General features: G+C 43.3%; 1 protein-coding gene across 1 annotated transcript in view; it reads right to left on the reverse strand.

Annotated features, from left to right (window-relative positions):
• The window catches only part of LOC142462882 (uncharacterized), a 52340-nt gene that overhangs the window by 24621 nt on the left and 2941 nt on the right, over positions 1-24778 (reverse strand). Inside the window, 4 exon segments of the mRNA XM_075565096.1 lie at positions 12107-13167; positions 15200-15323; positions 15511-15714; positions 16455-16653. Of these exon segments, the coding sequence (XP_075421211.1) occupies positions 12107-13167; positions 15200-15323; positions 15511-15714; positions 16455-16532 (1467 nt within the window). The 5' untranslated portion in view covers positions 16533-16653.

Below are 24778 nucleotides of genomic sequence, written 5' to 3' on the forward strand. Positions count from 1 at the left end.
CGCAAATCGGACCATAGGGTGCTCCAATTCCGGCATTGAGAACTGGGGAGTTTGGACCTGCTGGACCCAAAGGAACCGGATATTTTAATATGTTCATGTTTTATCCAACATACTGTATTCCAAGATATGGGTAAAACTCAGAAGAAATTCCTTTGCATACCAGACTAGCATATGGCCAGAAAGGCGACCCCATGTCTAGGACCTGAGTATGTTTCAAAGGATTTCGTCACCTCCACTGTTTGCATGAGGGTGGAGACTACTCAAACCAGAGCAGTCTTCAAGTGTTCCATTTCACACCTCACAACAAAGGCTTTTCTGCCAGGTACTCCATTTGGTAGACTAGCTGGCATTCCTGATATAGAGGAGGGGTTATAGAAATGGGACCCCAGAGCTCTACTGCGCATATCCCAACTAGCCAGGGGCATGGGTCAAAAAGTGTTCCCACGTTAACCACTGGCTAGAGTTAATTGCAAACCAATCCACGGTACTCAATGTTAAGGATAGGGCACAAAAGGTTTATAAACTGATGTTCACCCTGTATCCTTTGTCTTCAATTTATCATCTGATGGCTACCTGATTGCTATGCTATATACTTCTCATTCCCCAACCCCAAAGTAAGTGTACTTCTTGTCTGTTACTGTATTATTCGTGTGTTCACCTATCCAAAGGAATAAATATACTTTATTATATCTAAGACTCGTCCCAGTTCAGACCCAGTGATAAATATATATCATCTGTTATGACTTATACAGTGTGACTTATACAGCCTGCCATAATCTCACCGTGACATGGATGGCATCCTCTCTCCTTGGCCGAACCCGGAAGTGACGTCAAACGCGACACGTCACTGCAACGTAGACGGAGGTTCCCTTGGGCTGCAGCTGAAGTCCGTGACCGGCTGCGATCTCCAAAACAGCTATGGGAGGTCTGCTCAATGCTGATAGTTAGTCTGAACAGCGCTGTTAGTTAATCCTACGTGTTTCACCAATGTTTGGCTTCCTCAGGGATACCAGGAAAAGGTGGTCCCAGGGGTCCAATGGCGGAGCACTACCAAGCAAACAATGGGGGCTGCAGCCAGTTGAAAATAAAAGCAATTTATTTAGTGGTCAATGGGAAGTACATAGTTACTTTGACTCGTTTCGGGACCTGCGTCCCTTTGTTACTTTTTTCGATGGAACAATATGTCCCCCTGCTATACTGGGTGCAACTGCCCCGAGCATGCCCACATCCCGTCCACCATACGTCCCCTCTATTTACCCTAGTCTGTCCGCCCTCGCACAACCCCCTCCCTCACTGTCAGTGGCATTTGTGGATGAGGACATAATCCTCGCAGCCCAGCGATTAAGGCATAATCAAAGATCTCAGGTTGCGTCTCCGGTTGCATCCTCGGTTGCGTCCCAGGATGCGTCTTCGGTCGCGTCCCAGGATGCGTCCTCGGCTGTATCCCCAATTGTGTCCTCGGTCCATAGTGCAGCTGTTTTCATTTATGAGGAAAATGAGTCAGGGAGTGAGACTGATCAGGGTGACACAATGGACCAATACACTTCTGGTCCCGCGGGTCACACTAGATCTCTTACGGCTGCCAAACAAAAAGGGAAGGAATTGGGAGCTCGTGAAAAAGTAAATTCTAGGAAGGTAAATAGTAAGACTAAAATCCCCAAGGATAATTTCTCTTCAGAAGAAGAACAGGAAACTATGAATCTTGGTTTAATGTCGAAACAACTTGGGGAGTTTGCATACGAATTGAGCAAAATAGCTACTGCAGAATCCCCTGTGTTATGTGAGACAAACCCTCCAAAAACAGATGAGTCCCATTCCCAAACACTGGAGGTATCCTCTGCAAGTGTGTCACCTGTAGCTACTGCACCGACACACTTTATTCGAGCAAATACCCAGTATGTACCTGGCAGATACCTGGAATGCGCCGCTCCTCACCTCTGACAAGCCCCGTTGCGTTTGCCTTCCCAGCCTGGGTTCATGCCTGGCTGACGGGCGGCTGATCTGTTAAATGATAATGATTAGGATTTAATAGGCTGCAATGCTTCGCGTGTCTACCAGATGGCATAAATTCATGAATTGTAATGCAGTATATATATATATACTGTGCAGTATTGCAGCCAGCAGGAATAAAATGCTTCAATCCCTGCTTGGAAAATACCTCAATGCACTCGGGCAGAAAACAGTCACAAACCTCAATACACCCGGGTATACCCGAATTCGTGGGACTAGCCGAGCTCGAATAAAGTGTGTCGCCAGTGTATGCTCTTTATGACAGTGGGTGAACAAGTGGTTATAAAACCCCCAGATACACTTCTCATGAATGCATGGGCACAAGGTTGCCCTTACCCCACTAAACACCCTGAGGCTGCGGTTAGGTATTTAAAAAGATGTACTAAACACAGGAAATTGGTGGGTTCTGATTAAATCTTTTTGTTAGATTTAGTCACTAAACACGCAGGTATCAAATGGACAGAGAAGTGTAAAACTCTTGAATCACAATATGATAATCCTACTGCAACTATTGACAATCATTGGGGAATGTCTGAATGGATAGCAGAAATGTGGAAACAGGTTTTGACTGTATTTACAGATGAGCATGGTTCTAGACAAGACATATCTGAGGCTATTGTATGTGTGCAAAAGGTGGATGAAACTGTCACTGATTTTTTAAGAAGGTTTAAAGAGTGTTGGAAGAATGACTGTGGTTTGTCACTAGATGGCGCTCTTGCTCCATTGTATATTCAGCATGCAATGAACAATATGTTGCCAGGCAACGCACAGACAATTAGAATGTGCATTGATAGGTGGCATCAGCTAAATATAGTAGAATGGGATCAGTGTGTTAGAGTGAAAGATGCAGCAGGGGTTTTTCCCCCTCCCGTGAAAAATACGCGGCGCTCCAACGCGACCATGTATTTTGACGGAGGACGGGGACGTGGAAGAGGTAGAGGTGGTAGGAATCAGGGTAGACGATCCTTTGCAGGACCCCGTAATCACTCAGGAGGGAGATCTCATCATAATGGGTCCTGTTTCAATTGTGGCCAGATGGGACATTGGCAAAATGAGTGCCCATATCACCTTCAGGATGCTAATGGGGAGGCAACTGGCTCATGGCAGCCACCGCCTCAAGCCACATCACAAAACCCCCAACACCCCCCACATAATTATCAGGGAGGACCCCCCAGGCACAATTTGCATGTCCAGTGGAAACCACAAACCCCCCAACAATAGGGATGCCAGAGGACGGGACCCCTCATTTGTTATTTGGCCGAACTCTCCTCTCGATGGGAAAATTTACCTGTGGTAACTTTTACTGTTGACGGGACCCTGTATGATTTTTTAGCTGATACAGGAGCAACCCGCTCATCTATTTCGCAGCGGTTTTATAAGGGTCCAGTCACAGATGCAAGTGAGTCCTCTATTGGTGTTGGTGGGGTTCCAGTGGAATGCAAAAGGACACCACTTTTAAATTTAACGTCTGCAGTCAGACACGTGTCCCCAGGTATTTCCCCTTTGGAGGTGCAGCATTCCTTTTTGATTATCCCAAAGTGCCCCGTTAATCTCCTGGGAAGAGATCTTATGGGAAAAATGAGTGTGACATTATATATCACAGACAAGGGTGGGGTTGTGTGTGACACTCCCTATTGTCTTACCACTCCTGCAGGTCCAAAAGAAGATTATGTTACCTGTTTTGTTGCAAGACATACATATGACCCCAATAGGAAGGTTCGTACTCTGATGTTTGCTCAGGAAATCAGACAGCAATTGTATGCAGCTTATGATTTTGCATGCACACAAAATGCATATGTCAATATTGCCTTTCAAACTCCGATTGAGGTTTGGGATTCGTATGATCAATTTCTAGATCATGCTGACCACCCTCAGCCGGACGCACAGATGTCATCAATCACTGGACTGTATTTGACACCCTGCTATGCATACATCATTACCCCTGACTGTACATATGAGTGGATCAAAGGACATGACATTGTTTTAAAACCTTGTTATTTGCCTTTGGACAGTTTGCCAGCAATGACTTGTTTTCAAACTTGTGACATTTTTCCACATCCCTCACTTTCTGAAGTACCCATTTCCTTATGGGCCATGTCATCCACTGACCCATGTTTTATTGATTGCTCTCCTTATGAGGCGACCTTGAAGCCTAATACCTCCCCAGTGTACATTAAACAATACCCCTTATCCGCAGATAAAGAACAGGGTATTGCCCCCATTGTACACGAGCTGTTAGCCAAAGGCATTATTTCCCCTACTGTCTCCCCATACAACACACCTGTTAACCCAGTCCCTAAGCCAGGAGGCCAGCAATGGCGCTTTACACAGGATTTGCGAGCAGTTAACGCACTGGTACAACCTATTGCCCCCATAGTACCAGATGTGAATTCAATCCTCACTGGTATACCTACCACAGCGACTTGTTTCACGGCCGTGGATCTGTGTTCGGCATTCTTTAGTATACCGGTACACCCCAATACCCGGCCTCTTTTTGCTTTCACGTACAGGGGGGGTCAATATACCTGGAACCGTTTACCCCAGGGGTATATCGACTCCCCAACGGCCTTCTCAACCATAGTCCGTAAAACCCTTGAGTCTTGGTCCCCGCCCTGTGATTCTGTATTGCTCCAATATGCAGATGACCTGTTGCTGTGCAGCAAAGACTATGAATCATGTCTCACTGACTCTCTCAGTATGTTTTTACAATTACATGACACAGCACACAAAGTGTCACTCAAGAAACTGCAATTTTGTCTTCCAGAGGTACGATACCTGGGATTCATCCTGTCACATGGGCAAAGGACATTGGCTCCTGAACGTGTGCAAGCAATTGTTGCTTTGCCAAGGCCCAAAACCAAGACTGCATTGCTATCTTTTCTGGGTGTTGTGACAAATTGCCGTCAATGGATTCCTGACTGTTCATATTATGATCATATTCGACAGGCAACCCTCAAAGACATGCCAGATGTTATCCAGTGGAGCAATGAGATGTCCGATGCCTTCCGGACACTGAAAGCCTCCCTCTGCTCTGCTCCTGCTCTTGGACTGCCAAACTATCAGCAACCGTTTCACCTTTATTGCTCTGAAGGTGGAGCGACTGTGGCGGGTGTCCTTGCTCAGGAACACGGCTGTGGTTATAGGCCCGTAGCTTTTTATTCTAAAGTACTACCTCCCGTGGTGAGGGGAATGCCGGCATGCTTAAGGGCCGTAGCCGCCTGTGCCATGATGGTTGAAGCTGCTCAGACCATTGTTCTTTCACACTCTCTTATCTTGCATACAACACACCAAGTTATACATATCCTTAACAACATCACCACACAGCACATGACAGCTCAAAGGAAATCAGGATATGAGACAGTTTTGACTGCAACCTCTAATCTGGTTGTCAAGTATTACCCCTCTCATGCAGGCCCTGCGGTACTACTACACCAGCTACTTTCCTGCATTGACACAGGTGACCCAGACGACAGTTTAACACATGATTGTGCTCTGACTTTAAGGGAAGAGACATCTCCAAGATATGACTTATCTTCCTCCCCTTTGTCAACCGGTGACATTGTATTTGTAGATGGCTCTTGCTCAAAACCTATGGATGGTGTTTTTCTGACTGGTTTTGCAGTAGTACAGTTGCCTGACATTGTTTTAATGGCAAATGCTTTGCCCTTTGCTTCAGCCCAAGCTGCTGAGTTGGTAGCCCTGACACAGGCCTGTATACTGTTTGCTGACAAACCAGTCACCATCTATACGGATTCCCGGTATGCTTTTGGAGTGGTACATGATTTTGGGGTAATCTGGAAGAACAGAGGTTTTCGTACATCAGACAATAAAGCAATTTCTCATGCACAGCTAGTTTTAGGTCTTTTAGATGCTATGTTGTTGCCCTCACAGTTAGCTATTGTTAAATGCAAAGGGCACAGTAAAGAGGATTCAGCTATTACTGATGGCAATAATTTGGCAGATATGGTAGCCAAGGATGCGGCATTATCTGCCGAGTTTCATCCTCAGTATCCCGAGGATCACATACCACAATATACTCTGATCTTGCAACCACCCATCCCACAGTTTGACATATTATCTCTTCAAGCTCTCGCATCCAAAGAGGATGTTCAGTATTGGGAATCAGAAGGTCTGACAAAGGATGTGCATTCTCTTATGTCAGACAAGGAGGGAAGGGCGGGTATACAAAAGACAGCAGCACCAATTTTTATCAGTCATTTTCATTCTTTTGGTCACATTGGTCGCAAACAAACCTGCAAGACAATACAGACTAAGTTCTGCATTAAGGATCTCCCACTGTTAGTGGAGACACAATTATCTAGGTGTTTGACCTGTGCTCGTAATAAGCCCACGGGTAATATTCACGGAGCACACGACCATTTGCCACCACCTGATGGCCCTATGAAGTGTCTACAAATTGACTTTACACACATGCCTAAAGCTAAGGGTAAATTACAATTCTTATTGGTAATTGTGGATCAGTTCTCCAAATGGGTAGAAGCATTTCCCACTGCAAGGGAAGATGCCAAAACGGTGGCTAAAATTTTGTGTAAGGAAGTTATTCCTCGTTTTGGATGCCCATTGATTATCAATAGTGACAAAGGTACCCCATTTACGGCTAAAGTCACACAGCACATTTGTACACTGTTGTGCATTGACTGGAAGTTTCATATTCCATATCATCCCCAGTCATCTGGTCAGGTGGAGCGCACAAACAGGACGATCAAAGACAAAATCAGGAAGGGCACTAATGGCACTTTTCGAAACTGGCCTGATCATTTGCCTGCTGTACTAGCAGAGATAAGGATGACCCCAAATAAAACTACTGGGTACTCTCCTTTTGAAATTTTAATGGGTAAGCCTTTTCCTACCCCTTGGGCATGGAACCATGGCACGCCACTAGTAGGGAACAACTTGCAATGTATAACTGAGGAATATGTAACACAACTTATTGAGAAATTGAATGGCATCTATGGTGATGTTTCTGTCTCTTTGCCTTCCCCCTCAGGTGAGCCTACCCACCCCTTTAAGCCTGGAGACACTGTCCTGGTCAAACAGCTGTTCAAGAATAAGACATTGGATCCTCCCTTCGGACCACTGTCACCGTGATCGCCATCACCCGTACTGCCATACTCACAGACGACAGCCCAACATGGATCCACGCAAGTCGCGTCAAGACCGCACCCATTGGCTCCCATGGTCCACCCATCCTGGACCCGTCGGCAAGCTCCTAATGTTCACCATATGTTTATCCATTGTAATAGCTTTGATTTTGGGGCTAATTTGGGGATTAACTTCTTGCATTGTGTACCACAAAGACACCATACCCATTAGTTATAGGTTCAATTACATAATACAGCACAACCGACAGAAAAGAGAGCTTCATAAATCATCTTGGGAAAAGGATAATATATATGTAAAGTCTCTAATAGTTGTTCACCATGAAACCAAACCTGATACATCTTGTTGGGTCTGTGGACATGGTCCACATAGCCTTAAACATGGCTACCCAGCAGTACCTATCCCCATTGATCAATCCAAGTTACAGGAGATAGTAGAAAGGGATCTTTCATGGAATCTTACCCCTGACAACAAATCTCAAGAGAGAAAGGAGTTAGATCAGATCCATCTTAGCGAAAAGGTTGTAGCCGGAGCCATATGCTACCAGAATGTACAGAATATCCATGGAGATTCAATTTCTCTATTGCACTCTGACTGTCAGGAGGCAGTGATCACATTACTTTTTAATATACCTCTTATCACACAAAGTGAACATACGATATTTGATTCTCTGAAATTAACCATGAATTGTAGTGAGTTCTGTCAAAATTACGTTACTTATAATGACACCGTTTTGTTCTCCAATGCAACTACAACACACATCACTGCGAAATGCTCAAAGAACTAGATTGGTCATCACTAGAGTCTAGGCGCAAAGTTCACCTTTCCTGTCTCACCCTCAAATACTTTCTGAGCAAGCTACCCAGCTACCTGAACAAGCTCCTCACCCCTACCACATGCAGCACCTATCACCTGAGATCAGACTCCAAAAGACTATTCATGGTCCCAAGACTCAACAAAGTATCTGGACGTTCCTCCTTCTCCTTCCGTGAACCCCAAAACTGGAACAACCTACCAGAGACTCTCATATCCACCACCAGCTTAAGTTCTTTCAAATCTAAGGCTGTCTCACACTTTAATATGGTCTGTAACTGTTTCATACGCTCATAATATATATTTTCTTTAACTGTGCACGCAATGTCTTGTATATAATGTATACCTTGTTTTATTTATGTAACTGTATTTGTAACCATGTATTATTTTGTTTTACTCTGTGCCCAGGACATACTTGAAAACGAGAGGTAACTCTCAATGTATTACTTCCTGGTAAAATATTTTATAAATAAATAATGTACCAGTAACCCCCCCAAGTTGTACACGTGGTTCAGAGCACAGCTCCAGACTTGGAGAGTATGGATAAACCCAACACGAACCAATCAGTTCTGGTCAATAGGTGCTTGTGCGTGCGGTGATGGTTTTAGCAACAGTAGTTGTAAATATGGTACTTCACAACTATTGGAAAGAGCGAACACAACTTACCCACCTACGATTAAACTCCCATATGGGTATTACTGGTTATGTGGCACCTGGGCAACTAAGTTTGTGCCCTATAATCATCCCGCCCCGTGCTATCTTGGTTTTGTTCTACCCGCTTTTCAGGTGAAACTTACTCTACCTGAAGGCCGGTTAAGGAATAAAAGAGGTTTAACTGTCAAAACAAGTATAAGCGAAGCATTCGCAGGTACCTTATTCCCTTTTTACGGCATCCTTGATTTATATTCCAAACTGGGATTACTGGTGGACGAGCTAGATGTTGCTTTCAACGCCACCAATGATGCTATAACTAAGCTCACTAATGAGCAAGAACAGATAAGAACGGTAGTTTTGCAAAATCGCATGGCACTAGATTATCTGTTGGCAGCACAAGGAGGGGTTTGTAAGTTAGTAGGTAAAGAATGTTGTGTTTATATCGATGACCAATCAAAAAGCATACACCATGATATAGACACACTAGCAGAAATTCAATCTAGAATGCGAAAGGAACCAAAAAGGGTTCGATTGGACCTTTGGCCTTGGAAATTGGCTAGATGCATTGGGAATGAAAATTCTTTATGGAATCATGGCAATCGCAAGTTTATTACTTTGTGTGTATATGTTAATTCAGATGTCTAAAAGTGTAATCAGCTCTATTTTTGCCAAAAGAAAGCTGCTTCTGCTTCTAGTTCTACCGTTATGTATATGTCTCCCACAATGAGAGCGAGAAATACCAAGTCTTGGTACTCGTCAACCACCCATATGTTCATCTCTGATTATCAAACGAGATACCTAAAAGAGATAGGTTTCTGCATTCCCATGGTCTCTTGGAGGTTTCTCCCTTGGAGTTTTTCCTCTCCTGGGTGGTGTGCAGAAGAGTAAATGGGCCTGGTCAATTGGATTGTTCTTCCAGAACAAAAAGAGGGCATGTAAGGTTAAAAACTGTATCTGTCAGCTATGTTCTTTTCAGGGCCTGAATAGGTTAAAACAGTCAAGCTTTATTTTCTCAGAAGACTAGATGGTAAAAGTATTTCAGCTTTGGACCAGCTGTCCCAGGATATCTATTACATAAGAAACAAGACTATAAGAAACAAGACTACTAGTCTTGTTTCTGACCCCATTAGTAGTTATTGACCTTTTATCCCTATTTCCACCAATTTAGGCCAGATGGTATATGTAATTTTAGATGTATGATCTATACATGGGAACTCAGTTTGTAACAGATATATGAAATTGACACACAATGTATTGTCCTTGCCTTTGGTATAAAAGATTCCTCTGTGAGCATATTAAAACAGAAGTGAGAACTCAACCACATTGTGTGCATTGAATCTTTGCTTCTCCTAGCTCGACCTTCATATCTGAGACAAAAGAATATAGCAGCTGCGTGATGAAAACTCTCTGAGTGGAGTAAAGAAAAGGTTTCCTGCCCTAGGTCCAGATTTGACCTATCAGTCAGGGTAGGAAAGAGCAGCGTATTAGGAGAGCAAGGTCCTAGGGTTGTACAAGGTCGAGGAATGGAGAGGTGCTATCGTAGGGGGACACTAGCCGAGGTTGAGGATAGAAGTTAGCGGGGTCAAAGCAAGACAAGGAAGAGTGATTGCGACCAGGACCTGTCACAAAGGATTATGCTCAGCCCTTTCCTGGTGGAAGAGGCTGACCCTAAATAGCAAGGCGAGCCAAAACAGATGCAGGACTGTACAGCAGGCAAGAACAGGTGCAGCTAACCAGTAAGTCCAGGGAGAGATTTGCAAGGAACCAAGATGGCCACAACAGCCACGTATGGGTAAGTTCCATCAAAACCCTGGACTAGAACCCTTACAGTGCTATTATACAAAGCTACTGGCATATTCTACCTTTTGATGCAGAGCTGGAGAAAATTGCAGGGCCAACATCTATTTGCATCCCTGGGAAAGCAGTAACTCTGGGAGGTATATTGTCTCCTAGTCTATTTCAGGGTACACCAGCTCCCAAAACACGCGCATGAACACAACGCTCACCATAGATAACTACTGAAATACCTGGTGCAAAGGGAAGGAAGCGGGCATATGAAAAACTAGGGTGAGTGACCACAATGGGTCACTAGAGCCCCTAATAGCTGCACTCGCAGTATACCAAGGAAAAATGATTAACGTAAAGTAACAGTATAGTAACTGATACCAGAAAAACCCTCAAATAGGAATAGACCACCAACAGGTGCCACGGGACCACTAAACACAGAACGAAAAATAAGAAACTTTTATTAACTGTAAAATCCGACGATAAACGTGATAAAATATATACAGCGTAGTTAAAATCCCCAAACGACGAGACGGTGATCAATAGGTAAATGTGTACCACAAAGGTAATGTGATGTCAAGGGTACATTAACCCTTTAAAAATGCTGGTTAAGCACACGAGACCTCAATATAGTCCCTTACCTTGTTTTACCTTGTCTCCATAACAACGCGGCATCAAATGTCGCTGCCGGGTTAGATGACGTTGTGATGTTAAAGAACACTGGAGAAAATGTATTCGGGGGGACGGAAGAGAGCAGGCAGGGGGGCGCAGATGAAAAAGTTTTTACACCCCTGCTCTAGGATATCTTCTATTTTGAAGTGCATGGTAGACAATTACCTGTCCTTGTCTTCTTGGTGAGTGAGTTTATTTTCTGTCGAGTTAAGTCTCCCTACAGGATAATCTGTTTGGTAACCTCTCTCAGGGCTGTTTGTATTTCAGCTTGAAACATGCCCCTAATGTTTGAGAAAAAAGTATTTTTATATTTTTTTTAGTGCTCGCTTGACTCGATTCTCTAGGGTCCGATTCATTGTCGCCATCGGAGCCAGCACATGGGTCTGCTCCCTGTTCCGCGCCTCTTAAAGAAGTCTGCTGCCTCTTGAGAATGTGAGTGCTTCCTGGACTTTAGAAGCTTAGATATTGGGTGGCTAATCCCTAAATTAGGTAATTTGGACATAATTGCACCTCATCAGCCGCTAGCTAACTAGGGTTCACAGGCACTGTTGGAGCGCTACTCAAAAGCATCCATCTTCCTCAGCGCCGAACTTGAAGTAATCATGAAAGACCAGAACTTAATCCAGGGATCAAGGCACCAGTCAGGACAAAGCAGTGCAATAAAGACTTTTTATTCAAGCCGGAGCTAGCAACACAACACACAAATCAGAGCTACAGTATACACGTTAAAACAGGGAATCTACTCCCCCTTCAGTCCTAGGAGAATACACTTTCTCTAGACAAGCGGGCTGCACAATGGGTTTCTCAGCCCTTTCTGTCCAGAGAATCTGTCTCGGCTTTATTGTTACCCGAAACACATTTTTATACTTTTTTGTGAAAATTTAATAATCACAGAAAAGGGTATGCAAGGGGCTACTCACATTAAAACCTGGTAGCTCCAGGGTTTGGTGGCTGGATGAGCCCATGGGAAGGACAGGCAGGGACCAGGTTGAACCTTTATTATACTGGTCCCTGTGCCCCTTTCCGTCACAATAACAAGGTAGCTTTCTTAATGATATGTTTGTCTGTGTTGTCTCTGATGTTTAATAAGATCTGAACTCTGGCTAAAACATTTTCCACATTCAGTGCAAACAAATGGCTTCTCTCCTGTGTGAATTCTCTGATGCTTAACAAGATTTGAGTTGTGGGTAAAACATTTTCCACATTCAGGGCAAAGAAATGGTTTATCTCCTGCGTGAATTCTCTGATGTGCAACAAGATGTGGGTTCTGAGAAAAACATTTTCCACATTCAGTACAAAGGAACGGCTTCTCTCCTGTGTGAATTCTCTTATGTGTAACAAGAGTTGAGCTGTGGGAAAAACATTTCCCACATACAGAGCAAACAAATGGCTTCTCTCCTGTGTGAATTCTCTGATGTATAACGAGAGTTGAGCTGTGGGAAAAACATTTCCCACATACAGAGCAAACAAATGGCTTATCTCCTGTGTGAACTCTCTGATGTTGAGCGAGCTTTGAGCTGTTGAAAAAACATTTTCCACATTCAGCACAAACATATGGTTTCTCTCCTGTGTGAATTGCAAAATGTCTAATAAGATTATATTTCCTAGGAAAGTGTCCTCCACATTCAGAGCAAGCAAACAACTTCTCTCCCTCATGAATTGTATGATGTTTAACAAGATCTGAGTTACTAGTAAAGCATTTCTGACCTTCAGAGCAGCTATACAGCCTTTCTGTGGTATGTAGTTTTTGGTGAATTTTATAAGCAGATTTATTTTTAATGTTTTTACCACATTCACTGCACTTACACTTGTAAATTGAATGTGCATTATTGGTTCCTTTGCCTCCTTCCTTAATATGAGTGAATGTATATTCTGTCCCTGTATGTTCTTTGAGTGTATAAATGTGGGAGCCTGTGAGATTTTCTTCTTCCCGTGTGCTTGATTCCTTAGCCATATATATCACGGATTTTCTCTGTCTCTTGCTTGGTTTATTTTGGATCAATCGAGTAGTTCCCTGATCATTGTTAATAACGCGGTTATCTTCATATACACAATCTGGTGAGCAAAGAGGAATGGGACATCCTGCCCGTTTATTTCTGCTCATGGATTTATCTGTTGGAAAGAAACGCAGTGTGAGAAAAAAAGTACATTAATAGCATAAACATTGTCACAAAGCCATGCAAGGAATAAAGTATGTGAGAAGTCCAGCAACCAATTTATTAACCTGCTTTTTAAGAGAACTATTTTTCTGTTTCTTGTTAGATTATCATGTACATCATGTGTCCATGACATGGGTGGCAATCAAACCATGCCAATATTAAAATGACACACAACAGTTTACAGATACACCACCAGGTATTATTCTATCAGCTGGGGTATACTTCAAAAGACATAATAAATTCCTTAGAAATTCCCTGACCAACAGAACCAAAAGGTGCCAGAGGTGACACTTTCTCCAATATCATTACAGATGAACGTTATGTAAAATAATTCATGTCTGGTATATCCGGTAATGTCAGGTATAAATCTAAAAAGGCCATGAGTACACTATTGTAATTATATAAAATGTAAGAAGATATCTGTGTTGCAAATATCAGATGATTAGTTCCCCTCTCAAGGTTAAAAGTGGGACTGTCACCGTTTGATAGATATGAATCTGTCAGACTTCTCTGAATGCCATAATGTGGGTATCATTAATCTGAAGGTTACAGGGAGAGTGTTGCTCCAGGAGACTTCACACAGGTATACTTTAACCATGGATGGAGGTATGCTTGTCACTTTATGGTGACTTCATAACCGCCCCCCAGGGTGTTCTGCTTTGGATGTGTGTCTCTCCTTCATAGGAGTTTAAACATATCATGACTGATGGACCTTCAAATGAACAGGAATTGCCTTTACATGCCTACATGTTTTTCTACAATTGGGTAAATCAAATGCATGAGTTCTTCAACCTATATATACAGTTGTGTGAAAAAGAAAGTACACCCTCTTTGAATTCTATGGTTTTACATATCAGGACATAATAACAATCATCTGTTCCTTAGAAGGTCTTAAAATTAGGTAAATACAACATATGTAAAACATACAGGACACCTGCAAGCTCATATTAAACCCCCAAATTAACCACAACATATACATAAGCATATAAGTGTCACAGAGGAGTGCTACTGAGCATGGCAATATATATTTAAAACCAGAGACAGAACATGAAACACAGACAGGGCTCAGTGCACATCCAGTGAAACTTATACACGGTACAGTGCCTAAATATATATGTATAGATATCTATTAAATAAAATGGTCTTTTAGTTTAACATTTTGGCCAAAGTGTTGTAAGCCCCTGAGCCACTACACGGCAGACCACATCTCAAGGGTCCCTAACACTAATATAGATTCTTAATAACTTGTGTATTACCAGGAAGAATGATTTATAATAAATCTGTCAAAATTAGTTGCATAGTTCTAAGTCTGATTGAAGCTTTTATTAACCTGTACATTACCAGGAATGTACTTTCTTTTTCACACAACTGTACATATATGTGCGGTCTGAGTGCTGTTGTGTGGACTTGTCCCAGCTCCTTATAAAATTGAATAAGTAATGTCTTTGAGCGCTAATTGAACCAATTACCCTTTGAAGAGATTGATCAAATTTTGACATGTTTTGCGAAATTGGGTTTTTTGTTTAAATGCATATTTTTCTAGTTTAAGGGGAAAAGAGGACCCTGAGGTCTAAACCCTTACATTAATCCTTGGGGTGGCAATGTAATTGGGGTATTATGTGATGGTATTGGGGTATTGTGTGATGGTTTTGGGGTGTGAGTGATCATTTTGGTGCCCTTTGGAAAGGGGAGTGGGACAACTGGAGGGCTCTTTGTTGTTAACCCCTTTCACATAGACACAACCACACATGAATAAGCTTGTATGTGAGAAACATATTTTAAAATTTCTGGTCCAATATTTCAATAAGTATAAAACGTGTACTGAATTGCGATTGGAATGTATTGTTTCTTATTCCTCACACAAACCTCAAATTAACTTATTTTTTTCTAAAATGGCTAATATCAGAAAACTTAGCTTTAGCTACTTTTTTGCTATAGTGCCACATGACAGGCATCTATACCAGAATGAGAAAACCTCCTCTTACCCAGTGATATTAGGTGTTGGTGATTCTCCATCATCACATCCTTGTAGAGCTCCTTATGTTTTTCTAAATAACCCCATTCCTCCATGGAGAAATACACTGCAACATCATCACACTTTATAGGTACCTGTAACACAAAGAATTCCGCACTTATTATCCAGACATAATTGGTCCTGTAAGAATCTTTTACTTATGGAAAGCCAGTTGAGCAAGGGTGAGAGGAAAATACAGATACATAGAACAAAGTTAGCTAAAGAAAAGGCTAAATGAAGACATAAAGATGGTAAAATGTACCGCTGTTCAGCAGCCCTCACCTCTCCAGTCAGTAGGTGAATGATCCTGTTGGTGTGTTCCAGGATCTTCTCAGTCTCCAGCATCCTGGCATTGTTTTTCTCGTGTATCCGTGAGTTAGTTGGATGCTCCACGGTGGGTCTCTGGGTCCGGCACAATCCTTCGGTGACACAGGGACTGCTGCTGCCTGTGACATGCTCACCGTGCTTCTTCACAACAATATAATCCTACACATTGACATATTAAAAAAAAATACATGTCGTTGATATGTCTCATGCTCCTGTAGATTTGTTGCTTTGCAGTGAGAGGAACAAATCTTGTTAACCGCTCTACACTCAAGCAATCTATTCAGTGGCCTCCTCACCAATTTTGTCTATTGTATCACTGATTTGACTGCACTGAACTCACTGACTCTACTGTGCCTACTGTATATGACACAAACATCATGGATTGTAGAACAATCACATTCAAAATAATGTCTTATCATTACAGGGCTTGCGACATTATAGGTACAAAGTAGAGGAGGTTAATTTTTTTTAAAATCTAGTTCAACCTATGTTTGTTAGGTGAGGAGGTCTTTTCACTTTGCTGCAAAAAACAGGATCTACTATGGTTCTTTCCCCTCATACAGAGGTAAAAGGAAGGGTTCACAGTGTAGTGTAGGACCTGCATTAATCTTGGTTATACCTTGACGTTGTATGCAGGCTTATGACGCTTTGGCCAAAGGGTTTAACTAAATAACCAAGTAAATATTATTATTATTATTGAAGTGTTTATACTTTATACTTATTACTTTATATGTTTTGTCAATTGGATGTAGCATTGGTCACCCCTTTTTTGTTGTTGTATTAGTCTAATAACATCTGTCCTTTTACATTGCATCTCAAGTGCCTCCCTTATTAATGCTCTGCAGGACCCTGTTAATGAGATAAGATGGTGCCATTTTCACATCCCCAGGTGCCCTCACCTCTCCGGTCAACAGGTAGATGATCTCCAGGGTGTGATTCAAGATCCTCTCAGTCGTCAGCTTCTTGTCCTGGTTCATCCCCAATGAGTTAATCAGATGCTCCGAGAATGGGATCTGGTCTTTGTGGAAATGTTGCAGCACGTGGTGACCTCTGCAGTTCGTGATCTATATTGTACTTGTCCTTCACAACTGTATCATACTGCAAAGGGGGAGAGAGAGGGAGGTGTAGATGTCACCCTACAGTGAAAGAAAATGATACCGATTTAATGTCTCTCCTCTCTGTGTCACCCTGAAGTGGGAGGGACAGCTGCGAGTAGGGTTTGCAGGTGTCCGGTATTGAACTGGACTGTCCTGTATTTGGATACTCTGTCCAGTATAAAATGAGAGGTACTGTAATACTGGACATGTATGTGTCTGGTATTTTCCTCCCTGGACATAGTGACATGATGAACCTTTCACCATTGAGTCCAGTATTTTTGGAGAAGCCACCTGGCAACCCTAGCTGTGAGGGACTGTTGGTTCTGTTTGTCTGTGTCCCTCTGCCGTGGTGAACATGCAATATAAAGTAGCGGTACTGAGATTTATTTTAAGAACTGATAAAAAGGTTTACGCTATAAGAGATGTTTGAATTACCTTTTACAAAGTTATAAAGATGATTAGCGCTGTGGGAATATAGCAGAAGACTTTAGTGAACGTAATGTAATAAATCCCTTTAATCTAATAAGAAAGTTTAACTGTGAGATTGATACTGTGGGTTGGTAAATGTAAAACAGTAGTGGTAATTCAGTACCCCCTAGTACCAACATTGTGTAGCCATCTATATATTATTGTGTAGCATATGGGAACATGACAAGGACATGACCCCAGACATATGGGATTGACACAGTACCACTGCTTTTTTTCACAGATACTTCTTCCTGTACTTTATTTTTCTTGCTATATAACCGTTTTGCCCATTGAAAAGCATAACAATTAAAGAGAACACAAAATATACATACAAAACACTCAGGGTTGCCAGCACTCAATCAGGGAGTAACAGATCAAATACACAAGAGTACATCAAAAAGAAAAATATTTTACTGAACAGAAAGAACCAAATAAGTATATATAGATAGAAACAGACGCAGTGCATACACAGGATAAATGGGGATATGTATATAGCCATGCATAATAATGGTATATTGCTTTCCTCTCTGTTGGCAGTAAGTCCTGGTAAGAACAGGTATGCCAGCAGTAGTTATGGAGGTTTTCCCTCATCCAATGGTGAGGTGCCCTATGTATGGAGGGGAGTGGCTGTATGCTCTGAGTCCCTGGATAGTGACATCAGGGATGCGCCTGCCTCCTGAAGTATATAAGGCACAACACAGTTAGTTATAGTGTGTTCTAGCAGCAGTGGAAAGCTGTTAGGAAATTGTATTGTCCTGCATAAGGGATTGTAGGAACACTTTGTGACCCTAGTGACGTAACTAGAGGTCCAGGTTGACCAATCAGCCTGTCTAAGCCACTCTGTGTCCAGGGACCTGGCACAGAGAGGATCTCCCTAGGAGAAGAGGGAATCCCACTCCAATTTGGGAGGGCGTACCTGGCGAAGTGACAGCACGGAGAGATGTGCGGCTAGAGCCGGCAGCTGCATGGGGCAGTCTGCTACATCACCGTCTACAATAAAGATGACCTTGTTAACGATACCCCCACTGTGTGAGTGTGAAATTACTCAGCAGTGGATGGCACCACCAAGAAGGAGTTCCTCACCAGGACCATCTCCCTGCGGAAGCATAGACCCTGATGAGGTGGAGGCGCTGCGCATGATGTAAGTTGAACTCGCACCCACTACCTCAGCTACCTGTTCTGTTGGATATCCCCTACTACCATCAAGCGGGAGGCTCAGGAGTTCTGTTGCCTACAGGTGCACCACCAAACACACACGTAATGGGGGTTGGTTATTAAAGTACCCGGGCCAATGTGAGATTGGGGGGGGGGAAACCCGTTACATGTAAATTAAAATAGGCACAGTGCATATACAGGCTCAATAATGGAAAGTAAAAAAAGTCCTAGTGAAATAGAACTGCCTTTTCCTTATCTCCAATAATCTGCCTGCCCATCTCACACTGAAAGGGTGCTATATTTTCTTTTCTGATTTTTTTGTTATTAAGGTACTTAAAGAACTTTTTTCATTATCCATTTTTGTTAGTAGGAGCGATAAACCTCTTGTGGCGCTAAGGCAAGAGGTGGCCTATAGGAAAGGATAGGATCGTGGACAAAGTCCTCTTCTTATGAATGATGACCTCAAGATAGGGAAGACAAAACATACAAAACACTGCAATAGTGCGTTACCCAAGGAATATGTGTTGTATAAGAACAGAGCAATTTAATAAAACAAAAATGCAAAACTAAAAACAGCATACATAAGTATCAATGGTAAAACAACTCGGTGCGGCTGCACCTGATGGAATAACACTTGCTCCGCCGTGAGAAAAATTGGAATCCAGAGGTGGCTAGGACATGCGCATTTGGTTTTTGGTTTCTTTAGCTTGTAGACACCGCTCGCCGTGGGGTGAAATACATCAGCAACTCGAGGAGATCCGCCTTCCGTGCTCAGAGTCAGCTGCTGCCAGAGTCTCATCGATCGGCTCCTCCGCTGACGTCACCTCCGGTATCTTGCTGCTACGGTGTCCCTGCTATGCCAAAAAACGTCCAACGCGTTTCGAAACTCCTAATTGTGGGTTTCTTCGTCAGGGATAGATGCCACATAAATGTGTACTCCTATATATACCCCCAGTTCATTCATAAGAAGAGGACTTTGTCCACGATCCTATCCTTTCCCACAGGCCACCCCTTGCCTTAGCGCCACAAGAGGTTTATCACTCCCACATCCATTCCTGGTTGTGAGATAACCAGAGAAACTTTTTGGGCAGCTCTAGGACTCGTTTTGGACTCCAAATCACAGGTTTATTCACGGTCACATGTTCATTTATACATTTATATATTAATTTAAGTTGTCACGCGAGGGCTATTTGCACTTATATTTTCACTTATCCATTTTTGTTAACTGAATTGCCCTTTTGCAATTTGTGTTACATTCCTTATAATTCTGATACGATGCCTACGTCCCTTCTGACTTCAGGAATCTAAACGTCTGCCCCTTCTTTTCCGTTTCAAAACACAGTAGAATCTTATGGGGGGAGGGGAGATGGGACTGTGGAGTGAGAAAATGGAAGAAAAACAGGGGAGGGGGGAGGTAAGGTAGCACAAAGGTATAGCAATGTTTGGGGGGGGGGATGAGCCCTTTCTTCTGGCCCATTCCCACAAGATTAAAAGTAATATGTGGGACTTCCCTTGATCTCCTCTGGTGTGCCTCCCTCTCTGAAACAAACATAGAGTCCCAGCAAAAAAAAAGCAGTTCCAAACAGCTGCTAAATAGAGGAGCTAAAACCCCTCAATAACCCAACGCCTAAATATAAAGAATAAACGTCAGGTTGAACCAGAACAAGCGGCGTGCCGTCAGAATAGGCAAAAGGAGTAGCCTAAAGAAGACAATTAAAAGGTAAAAACACAGGCAAACGAATCCACGCGCTGTGCAGCCGAGGATCAAAGGATGCCAAACATTTCCCGATTAAGGAGATGCAAAAGACATTTATTTCTCATGGAAAAATAGAAGTTCTATGATCATATTTCGTATACAAACGTGCATGTTAACTAGACGGAAATTTCCTTGACTTTTTTTTAATTGCGCCATCGGGCATCGATTTGTTGGGTGTTTTTTTTGTCTGGTTTGGCACCGGCAATGTTAAGACTTTTTTTTTTTTAATAGGGTGTCCATTAATTGACAATGTGCCTATCTAGGCTACCCTTTGATGGCATAGGTAAACACAGTGCCAATCAATGGATTTTATTGTTTAGTATTTATTATGTTATCTATTGCAATGTATATTTTGTTTAATGTTTATTTTTATTCTTCAAAACTATAAACATAGTTCTCTATAGCTGTGACCATGCAGCAAGCTTAAGCCTATAGGAAAACATGTTTATGGTTTTGAAGAAAAATGTGGCACTGTGTGCTCATTTGCATGTCATTTCCCATAATCCCTTGCTGCAGTGGAAGTGCTGCGTGATAATGGTGAAAAGCAGGGTTGCAGACCTGTCTAAGTGGCAAATAAACCTAATCCAGTTAAGGTTCACCCTCAGTCTGTGCGTCTATCTGCCTTCGCCTACAAGCCGCTCTGTCACAGGGCATTATAATATACCTGCTGTATGGCATTGTGTAACTGTGTATGTATTATAATATACCTGCTGTATGTCAGTGTGTAACTGTGTATGTATTATAATATACCTGCTGTATGGTATTGTGTAACTATGTGTGTGTATTATAATATACCTGCTGTATGGCAGTGTGTAACTGTATTATAATATACCTGCTGTATGTCTGTGTGTAACTGTGTGTGTATTATAATATACCTGCTGTATGGCAGTGTGTAACTGTGTGTGTATTATAATATACCTGCTGTATGGCTGTGTGTGTGTGTGTGTGTGTGTGTGTGTGTGTGTGTGTGTGTGTGTGTGTGTGTGTGTGTGTGTGTGTGTGTGTGTGTGTGTGTGTGTGTATTATAATATACCTGCTGTATGGTAGTGTGTAACTGTATTATAATATACCTGCTGTATGTCAGTGTGTAACTGTGTGTGTATTATAATATACCTGCTGTATGTCAGTGTGTAACTGTGTGTATTATAATATACCTGCTGTATGGCTCTGTGTGTGTGTGTGTGTGTGTGTGTGTGTGTGTGTGTGTGTGTGTGTGTGTGTGTGTGTGTGTGTGTGTGTGTGTGTGTGTGTGTGTGTGTGTGTGTGTGTGTGTGTGTATTATAATATACCTGCTGTATGGCAGTGTGTAACTGTATTATAATATACCTGCTGTATGGCAGTGTGTAACTGTGTGTGTATTATAATATACCTGCTGTATGTCAGTGTGTAACTGTGTATGTATTATAATATACCTGCTGTATGTCAGAGTGTGTGTGTGTGTGTGTGTATTATAATATACCTGCTGTATGTCAGAGTGTAACTGTGTGTGTATTATAATATACCTGCTGTATGTCAGTGTGTGTGTGTGTGTGTGTGTTTATTATAATATACCTGCTGTATGTCAGAGTGTAACTGTGTGTGTATTATAATATACCTGCTGTATGTCAGAGTGTAACTGTGTGTGTATTATAATATACCTGCTGTATGTCAGAGTGTAACTGTGTGTGTGTGTGTATTATAATATTCCTTGCTGTATGTCAGAGTGTAACTGTGTGTGTGTATTATAATATACCTGCTGTATGTCAGAGTGTAACTGTGTGTGTGTATTATAATATACCTGCTGTATGTCAGAGTGTGTGTGTGTGTGTGTGTGTGTGTGTGTGTGTGTGTGTGTGTGTGTGTGTGTGTGTGTGTGTGTGTATTATAATATACCTGCTTTATGTCAGAGTGTGTGTGTGTGTGTGTGTGTGTGTGGCAAAGAGACTACCACAAGAAGCGAGGGGGGAGTGGGCAAAGAGACTACCACAAGAAGGGGGGGATGGGCAAAGAGACTACCACCAGAAATGGGGGAATGGGCAAAGAGACTACCACAAGAAGGGGGGGAGTGGGCAAAGAGACTACCACAAGAAGGGGGGGGGGAGTGGGCAAAGAAACTACCACAAGAAGCGAGGGGGGAGTGGGCAAAGAGACTACCACAATAAGAGGGGGGAGGGGGCAAAGAGACTACCACAAGAAGGGTGGGGGGAGTGGGCAAAGAGACTACCACAAGAAGGGAGGGGGGAGTGGGCAAAGAGACTATCACAAGAAGGGAGGGGGGAGTGGGCAAAGAGACTATCACAAGAAGGGAGGGGGGAGTGGGCAAAGAGACTACCACAAGAAGGGACGGGGGAGTGGGCAAAGAGACTACCACAAGAAGGGAGGGGGGAGTGGGCAAAGAGACTACCACAAGAAAGGAGGGGGGAGTGGGCAAAGAGACTACCACAAGAAGGGAGGGGGGAGTGGGCAAAGAGACTACCACAAGAAAGGAGGGGGGAGTGGGTAAAGAGACTACCACAAGAAGGGAGGGGGGAGTGGGCAAAGAGACTACCACAAGAAGGGAGGGGGGAGTGGGCAAAGAGACTACCACAAGAAGGGAGGGGGGAGTGGGCAAAGAGACTACCACAAGAAGGGAGGGGGGAGTGGGCAAAGAGACTACCACAAAAAGGGGGGGGGGGGAGTGGGCAAAGAGACTACCACAAGACGGGGGGGAGTGGGCAAAGACTACCAAAAGAAGGGCGAAGTGGACAAAGAGACTACCACAAGAATGGGGGGGGAGTGGGCAAAGAGACTACCACCAGAAGGGGGGGAAGTGGGCAAAGAGACTACCACAAGAAGGGGGGAAGTGGGCAAAGACTACCAAAAGAAGGGGGGGAGTGGGCAAAGAGACTACCACAAGAATGGGGGGGGGAGTGGGCAAAGAGACTACCACCAGAAGGGGGGGAATGGGCAAAGAGACTACCACCAGAAGGGGGGGAATGGGCAAAGAGACTACCACAAGAAGGGGGGAATGGGCAAAGAGACTACCACAAGAAGGGGGGGGGAGTGGGCAAAGAGACTACCACAAGAAGAGAGGGGGGAGTGGGCAAAGAGACTACCACAAGAAGGGGGGGAATGGGCAAAGAGACTACCACAAGAAGGGGGGCAATGGGCAAAGAGACAACCACCAGAAGGGGGGGGAATGGGCAAAGAGACTACCACAAGAAGGGGGGGAAGTGGGCAAAGAGACTACCACAAGAAGGGGGGAAGTGGGCAAAGACTACCAAAAGAAGGGCGGAGTGGGCAAAGAGACTACCACAAGAAGGGGGGGAGTGGGCAAAGAGACTACCACAAGAATGGGGGGGGGGCAAAGAGACTACCACAAGAAGGGGGGGATGGGCAAAGAGACTACCACCAGAAGGGGGGGAATGGGCAAACAGACTACCACAAGAAGGGGTATATATAGGAGTACACATTCATGTGGCATCTACCCCTGAAGAAGAAACCCACAATTAGGAGTTTCGAAACGCGTTGGACGTTTTTTGGCATAGCAGGGACACCTTAGCAGAAAGATACCGGAGGTGACGTCAGCGGAGGAGCCGATCGATGAGACTCTGGCAGCAGCTGACTCCGAGCACGGAACGCGGATCTCCTCGAGTTGCTGATTTATTTCACCCCACGGCGAGCGGTGTCTACCAGCTAAAGAAACCAAAAACCAAATGCGCATGTCCTAGCCACCTCTGGATTCCAATTTTTCTCACGGCGGAGCAAGTGTTATTCCATCAGGTGCAGCCGCACCGAGTTGTTTTACCATTGATACTTATGTATGCTGTTTTGTGTTTTGCATTTTTGTTTTATTAAATTGCTCTGTTCTTATACAACACATATTCCTTGGGTAATGCACTATTGCAGTGTTTTGTATGTTTTGTCTTCCCTATCTTGAGGTCATCATTCATAAGAAGAGGACTTTGTCCACGATCCTATCCTTTCCTATAGGCCACCCCTTGCCTTAGCGCCACAAGCGGTTTATCGCTCCCACATCCATTCCTGGTTGTGAGATAACCAGAGAAACTTTTTGGGCAGCTCCAGGACTCTTTTTGGACTCCAAATCACAGGTTTATTCACGGTCACATGTTCATTTATACATTTATATATTAATTTAAGTTGTCACGCGAGCGCTATTTGCACTTATATTTTCACTTATCCATTTTTGTTAACTGAATTGCCCTTTTGCAATTTTTGTTACTTTCCTTATAATTCTGATACGATGCCTACGTTCCTTCTGACTTCAGGAATCTAAACGTCTGCCCCTTCTTTTCCGTTTCAAAACACAGTAGAATCTTAGGGGGGGGGGGGAGATGGGACTGTGGAGTGAGAAAATGGAAGAAAAACAGGGGAGGGGGGAGGTAAGGTAGCACAAAGGTATAGCAATGTTTGGGGGGGGGGATGAGCCCTTTCTTCTGGCCCATTCCCACAAGATTAAAAGTAATATGTGGGACTTCCCTTGATCTCCTCTGGTGTGCCTCCCTCTCTGAAACAAACATAGAGTCCCAGCAAAAAAAAAGCAGTTCCAAACAGCTGCTAAATAGAGGAGCTAAAACCCCTCAATAACCCAACGCCTAAATATAAAGAATAAACGTCAGGTTGAACCAGAACAAGCGGCGTGCCGTCAGAATAGGCAAAAGGAGTAGCCTAAAGAACACAATTAAAAGGTAAAAACACAGGCAAACGAATCCACGCGCTGTGCAGCCGAGGATCAAAGGATGCCAAACATTTCCCGATTAAGGAGATG

Source organism: Ascaphus truei, chromosome 11, assembly GCF_040206685.1.
Source record: "Ascaphus truei isolate aAscTru1 chromosome 11, aAscTru1.hap1, whole genome shotgun sequence".
Classification (NCBI taxonomy): Eukaryota; Metazoa; Chordata; class Amphibia; order Anura; family Ascaphidae; genus Ascaphus; species Ascaphus truei.